Consider the following 6,722-nt stretch of genomic DNA (forward strand, 5'->3'; position numbering starts at 1 on the left):
CTCTACTTCAGTGCTGTCAAAAATGCTAATGGTGGTGACGGCATTGAAAAACAGTGTTCTGTAAATGAGAACTTGCTCTATCAAACAGTGTTATTGTGCTCTTTGTGTCTGTTATTGTCTCCGTGGAAATAAACAGGAGGCATTACTTTTGGAGTGAGCTACGCAGTATTTGCTACCAGAGGTGTCCTTGAATAATCCAAAGTTAGCGTTATAAATATGCCACTCATTTTCCACTAACATTTTTCTCAGTTACTGCTTAGAAATAAGTTCTACCCACAAACTGCTGTCAGAATACCGAACGAAGACAAAAAGGTGTTAGCTTCCAGATGAATTTATGCTTTTCTGTTTAGCAATAAATAGAATGCACAAGGTAAGTGACATAAAACCCACGTCATTTTTCACGACTTATGCAAAAAAGAGCAGAGTTCTGAGCATAGTGCTTCTTAATACCCCAGCACTGCATAGTTCATCCCTATGGTCAGTTTTAGAGCTAGTCAAAAGGTCCTATCAAAGTAATTTTTCAACTGTTTAGTGGATTTTCAATAAAATGGAATTTCTGAAAATAAATTTTCTGAACAGAAATTTTCTTCCCCCTCTCACTCCCTTTTTAAAATTTTTTTCATTTTCTTCTAGTAAGGAACTTTCTCCATCAAAATAAATAAAAACAAACAAACAAATAAATAAAATCACTTCTAAAAGAACAAATGTGAATATATGTTCCAAAATGAATGTTTTAACCAACAGCTGAGTAATAAATAGGTTGACGTAAGGAGCTAGGAGTTAATAGTTTGATTGCCCTTCTCCAAGGTCTAAGCCATCCAGCCATGTGTATATATATATATGTATATATATATGTGTATATATATATATATATGTATATATACCATGGACATTTCTTGCTAAATATTGTTTAATTGTAAAGGCAGTATATGTAATCAGGGAGCACAACTATGGGAAGAATAAGTATTGACTCCCCACAACATAACTTCAGAATCTATTTCCGTATTTGATCATAGAATCATAGAATGGCCTGGGTTGAAAAGGACCTTAATCATTTAGTTCCAGCTTCCCTGCTGTGGGCAGGGTCGCCAATCCCTAGACCAGGCTGCCTAGAACCACATCCAGCCTGGCCTTAAATGCCTATAGGGATGGGGCATCCACAAGCTCTCTGGGCAACCTGTTCCAATGTATTACCACCCTGTGAATGAAAAACTTCCTCCTCATATCTAACCTAAATGTTCCTTGTCTCAGTTTAAAGCCATTCTCCCTTATCCTATCACTATCAGCCCATGAAAACAGTCATTCTCCCTCGTGTTTATATGCTCTCTTTAAGTACTGGAAGCCCACATTGAGGTCTCTACCAATCCCTTTCATGTCTTTCCAAAGGATGCAAAGTCTCTGATGTTCTGCCGTTTCCTCATGGCACCCTCCCATGACCCTACTTGAATGACAACAAGCAGATGGTGGATGAACTGGGAACTACTGTTGAGACTTCAGAAGAAAAAGAGAGCCTATGTCCTCTGGAAAAAGGGAAAGGCTACTTGGGGAGATTACAAAGATGTTGCTAAGGTATGCAGAGTGGAATTTAGGAAGGCAAAAGCCCAACTTGAACTCAGATCGGCCACTGCAGTAAAAAAGAATAAGAAATCCTTTCACAGATATATCAGTGGTAAGAGAAGAACCAAGGAGAACTTCCACCTTTACTTGATGCAGCAGGGAATGTGACTGCTGAGGATAAGGAAAAGGCTGAGGTCCTCAATGCTTTCTTTACATCTGCCTTTAATAGTCAGATCAGTTATCCTCAGGGCACTTTACACCCTGATCTGGAAGTCTGGGCTGGTTCTTAGAATACAACCCTATGATTAAGGTGGGGACAGTTAGAGAGCTCCTCTTCCATCTGGACTGTCACAAGTCCATGGGACTGGATGGGCTCCATCCTAGGGTGCTGAGGGAGCTGGCAGAGTTGATTACTGAGCCACTCTTTGCCATCTACCAGCGCTCCTGGTTGTCTGGAGAGGTCCCAGAGGATTGGAGGCTTACCAATATGACTTCCATGTACAAGAAGAGCCATAAGAAGGACCTGGGGAACTACAGGCCTCTCAGCCTGACTTCGGTACCTAGGAAAGTTATGAAGCAAATCATCTTGGGTGAGATCACACAGCACATGCGTGGCATCCAGAGGATCAGGCCCAGCCAACACGGATTCATGAAAGGCAGGTTATTCTTGACCAACCTCATCTTATCCTATGACTGGGTGACCAGACTGGTAGACGAGGGAAAGGCTGTCAGTGTAGTCTACCTAGACTTCAACAAAGCCTTTGACATGGTCTCTCACAGTATTCTCCTGGGGAAACAGGCTGCCCGTCGCTACTAGACAGGTATACCCTTCTTTGGGTATGGAACTGGCTAGAAGGCTGTGCCCAATGGGTAATAGTTAATGGAGTTAAGTCCAGCTTAATGGCAACCCGTTACAAGTGGTGTCCCCCAGGGGTTGGTACTGGGGCCTATCTTGTTTAATATCTTTACTGATGACCTAGATGAGGGGATTGAGCATACCCTCAGTAAGTTTGCAGATGACACCAAATTGGGAGGTAGTGTTGATCTGCCTGAGGGTAGGGAGGCCCTTCAGAGGGATCTGGATAAGCTGGATCACTGGGCTGAGGTGAATGGGATGAGGTTCAACAAAGCCAAGTGCTGGGTCCTGCACTTTGGCTACATTAACCCAATGTGGCATTATAGGCTTGGGGACAAGTGGCTGGATGACTGTGAAGAGGAAAGGAACCTGGGGGTGTAGGTTGATGCTCAGCTGAACATGAGCTGACAGTGTGCCCAGGTGGCCAAGAGTGCCAGTGGCATCCTGGCTTGCATTAGAAATAGTGTGGCCAGCAGGAGCAGGGAGGTCATCATCAGCACTGGTGAGGCTGCATCTTCAAGAATCATGTATTCTAGTATTGTTCAGTTTTGGGCCTCTCACTACAAGAAAGAAATTGAGGCCCTGGAGCGTGTCCAGAGAAGGGCAATGAAACTGGTGAGCGGTCTGGAGCACAAATCTTACAAGGAGCAGCTGAGGGATCTGGGATTGTTCATTCCGGAGAAGAGGAAGGTCAGGGGAGACCTCAATGCAATCTACAACTTCTTGAAGGGAGGTTTTGATGAGGAGAGGTTTGGCCTCTTCTCCCTGGCAACAAACAGGACCCAAGGAAATGGCCACAAGTTGTGCCAGAGGAGATTTAAATTAAACATAAGAAAAACTTTTTCTCTCAGAGAGTGGTCAGGCACTGGAATGGCCTGCCCAGGGAGGTGATTGGAGTCGCCGTCCCTGGCAGTGTTCAAGAAGCATCCGGATGAGGAGCTATGAGATATGGTAGATTGTGGTAGGAGTGGTAATGGGATGATGGTTGGACAAGATGATCTTGTAGGACTCTTGCTACCTTGTGATTCTAGGACTCTATGATTCTATGATGGTGGTCTTCTTGTTTGATCAGATGCGATAGAGTCTCCCTAACGTCTCTGACTCTGGCAAACCTTCAGTGAGTTCAGCCACACCACGGGAAGAAGGGTAAGGACAGTGGGCAGCATCTTTTGGAAAACCCGTGCTGCTCAGAGGGTGGCACAGAAGCACTGCTGGGGCCACACTTGAGCCTCCTGAGAGACTTCCTGAGACCTCCTGAGAGTGTTTCAACTGGTTATGCAGGCAGCCGGAGACCTTTCTGCCTGGGAAGCCCAGGAAGAAGGAGCTCTCCAGGAGCTGTGCATGGACATCCTGGGATCACTGGACGTCTCTGTGAGAGGGATGTCCAAAGTAAGTCACGCTCTGCCCTGCTGCTGCTCCCTGCCCTTGCTCCACGTGTTCCTCGTCCCATTCCAAGACCCCAGGTCTCTCCTCCAATGTGCTCTGAAGCACACGGGACTCGGGGAAATTCACAGAGTCCTCTTCATCTCTGAGCAGAGGCAGGAATGCTGACCTGCTCAACTGCCTCATTCCCTACAGCTCCTGTGGCCGCGGCTGCTGTTGTTTGTGGTGCCAGCGCAGTACACAGGCATGCTGATCCCAGTCTCCCGCTGTGTCTGTGCCCTGGCTGAGAGAGAGGAGCTGACAGGACGGCGCGTAGAACACCTGGATCCCCATTTCGTCAGCTCCATGTTTCAAGGTAGGAGCAAAACCTCGCCCAGTGAGCTCTGCTGACCTGTGGTAGCACCCAGAAGGGACAGCGGAGGTGTGCATGCCTGGGCACGCAGTGTCCTGGAGTCTTACTCAGCACTTTTTTCTCTTTGCAGGCCCACTGCTGACGCCCCAGACACTGCTGGCACGACTGCTGGTGAGTAGATGCTCCAGAGGCCGGTGCCACGAGCACCCAGGAGGAAGCAGCATGGCCATGGGCAGAGCCAAGCTGCTTCCCTCCTGGCAGAAGCCGCTGTTCTTGCTGCAGAAGTGACCCAGCTTCTCCTTGCTCTCAATCAGGTGGTGGCAGGGAGCTCTGTCGCAGGCAGCGAACTCCAAGCTGCTGCCTTACTACTGATGAAAAACCTTCACAGCAGGTTCCATACAGCTGTGGGGGCCATCTCAGCAGAGATCCCCCTGCTGCTGCAGTGGGCCGAATGGGCCCTTCACATCCCCTCAGACAGCAGCCTTGGAGCACTTAGTTCCGTGTTCCTGTGGAGGCAGTGTCTGTGGGGAGGGACAGGTCTTTGTGGAGGGGGTGCAGGTCCCAGCTTGGCTGTGTCAAGTGCCCAGGCCAAGCCAGCTTTGCAGCAGCTCTTCTTCTGTGCCTTGATCCCAAGTAAGGGTCTTTGTCTTCGTATTGCTGTGCAGGGAAAGATGAGAGCTTCCCGGACACTGCCGAGTTTGAGCGCCGTCTGCTAAAGGTACAGCATTGCCGGGAGGCGCGGTGCAGAGAAGTGCTTGCCTGCCCCAAGTAGCCCCGCTCCCACGTGAGCCACTGTGGGGCAGGAACAGCCTCTCAAGCGCTGCTGCGGAGCGGCCGCACGCCTTTGTGGCGCGGCCTCTTCCGCTCTGTCCCAAGCCCAGGGGGGTCTTAGGAGAAGAGGGCAGGCGGCTTTAATGGAGGGAACGCTGGGGGAGCTGGGAGAGGCACTGTTCTTCCAGGCACCTCTCCGCAGAGGGCTGCAGCAACTTGGGAGTGAGGGAAGAGGCAAAGGGCAAGGAAACATTGTCTTCTCCTGTTCTCCAACAGTTCCTGAAGGCGTCGCTGGACACAATAGAGGAGAAGGCATGGATCGAGGCCCTGAGCTGTGAGCTGAGCCAGCGGCTGAGCAGCTCTGCCAGCAGCTCTGCAGAAAAGGTGAGTTCCCCCCGGCTCTACCCAGCGGTGCAGCTGCAGGTGTCCAGCTGGGGCTGGGGCTGCGGCTGGTGCTCTGCCCACGTGGGATGCTGATGCTGCTTCCCCAGTCTATGCCCCCCAAAGGGCCTTTCCCTGCAATCTGCCCAGGGATGGCTAAAGCTCGGCCCCGCAGCTGCTCTCAGCAACCGCCAGGGAGCTTGGCTCCTTCCCACCTGGCCCTCCACCAGCAGGTTAAGCTGCTGCCACATCTCAGCTTCTTCCTTCCCTTCCCATGCAGTCGTTCCTGTACAAGGCTCTGGGCACAGTGCTGGGATCCTGTAAGGGAGTCCTCCACGTCCAGGAGAAGCTGCTGCAGCACCTGGAGGAGGCAAATGCAGAGGAGCCACGTGAGGCCCAGGTGAGCTCTCCTCTCCTCCAGCTCCTGTGAGCTTCCCCGCTCTGGCCGTGGGGCAGAGGCCTTCTCCTGGCCCTGCTCCAGGCTTTTCAACATCCACACTGCTGCCATTTTCTGCCACTGCAGAACGGCCCCTTGTTCTTTTGTGCAGGGAATCATCTCTCTTCTCAGCCATGCTGCTGAGAACAACTTCCACACAGTCCTGGCCACGCTCACCATGTTTGCGTCCAGGCTGTGCAAAGGCCGCAATGCCAGGATTTCCAGGCGCAAGAAGGTAAAGCGTTACGGGTTTCCATCTTGGCATTCTTCTGCCTTGTTTTCCCTGCAGCTCCTGCCTTGGGAGCCCAGGTGCATCACGGGGCACTGGGGGCCGTTAGCGAGTGTCTCAAGGCATTTCTTCCCACACAGGTGGAGCTGGACAGCACGAGAGCTCATGCCACACGCAGTGAAATTCAGATGTTGTCTGAACCAGTCTGGAGAGCACTCGTAAAGGGTCTTTCTGATTTCTCTTCCGTTTTTCCTCCTGTCATCAAGCTGAAGCCTTCTTTCGAAAGCAAGGACCTGCGTGAGATGTTGGTCCTGTGCTGCAAGAACATCGTGACACATCCTTCAGCAGAGAAGGCACAGTGAGGTCTTTTCAGAGCCTTCTCTTCTCCAGCTAAACAAGCCCAGTCTCCTCAACCTTTCCTCGTAGGAGATGTGTTCCAGTCCTCTGATCATCTTAGCGCCCTCCTCTGGACCTGATAGAAGAGCTCTGCATATTTCTTGTGCTGGGGACTCCAGGCCTGGATGCAGTACTCCAGACGGGGCCTCGCAAGAGCTGAGTACAGGAGGACTACCATCTCTCTTTCCTTGCTGGCCTCCCCTGTTTTAATGCAGCTCAGGATATAGTTGCTTACGGGCTTCAAGCACATGACGCTTGCTCATATCCAACTTCTCATCCACCATGACTCCCAGAATATTCACAAACATTTATGCGATCCCCCCTCAGCCCTCCTTTCCCCAGGATGAACAGACTCAGGTCC

General features: G+C 50.6%; 1 protein-coding gene and 1 long non-coding RNA gene across 2 annotated transcripts; both read left to right on the top strand.

The window, feature by feature from the left end:
* Positions 1-261: 261 nt before the first annotated feature.
* LOC122155664 lies at positions 262-2,207 on the top strand. Its single transcript, XR_006167291.1, has 3 exons — positions 262-370; positions 1,387-1,569; positions 1,997-2,207. It is a non-coding gene; the product is annotated as an uncharacterized LOC122155664 (long non-coding RNA).
* A 1,481-nt stretch (positions 2,208-3,688) lies between these two features.
* On the top strand, positions 3,689-6,403 carry LOC122155935. The gene is made up of 8 exons (XM_042810317.1): positions 3,689-3,802; positions 4,087-4,151; positions 4,279-4,319; positions 4,814-4,866; positions 5,196-5,303; positions 5,581-5,700; positions 5,849-5,971; positions 6,106-6,403. Exons 1-8 carry the CDS (start codon positions 3,689-3,691, stop codon positions 6,325-6,327), a joined length of 846 nt encoding a protein of 281 aa, XP_042666251.1. The 3' UTR covers positions 6,328-6,403.
* Positions 6,404-6,722: the final 319 nt, after the last annotated feature.

The sequence above is a fragment of the Centrocercus urophasianus genome, unplaced genomic scaffold (assembly GCF_019232065.1).
Source record: "Centrocercus urophasianus isolate 14NV4802_14NV808 unplaced genomic scaffold, USGS_Curo_1.0 seq_12, whole genome shotgun sequence".
NCBI classification, from domain to species: domain Eukaryota; kingdom Metazoa; phylum Chordata; class Aves; order Galliformes; family Phasianidae; genus Centrocercus; species Centrocercus urophasianus.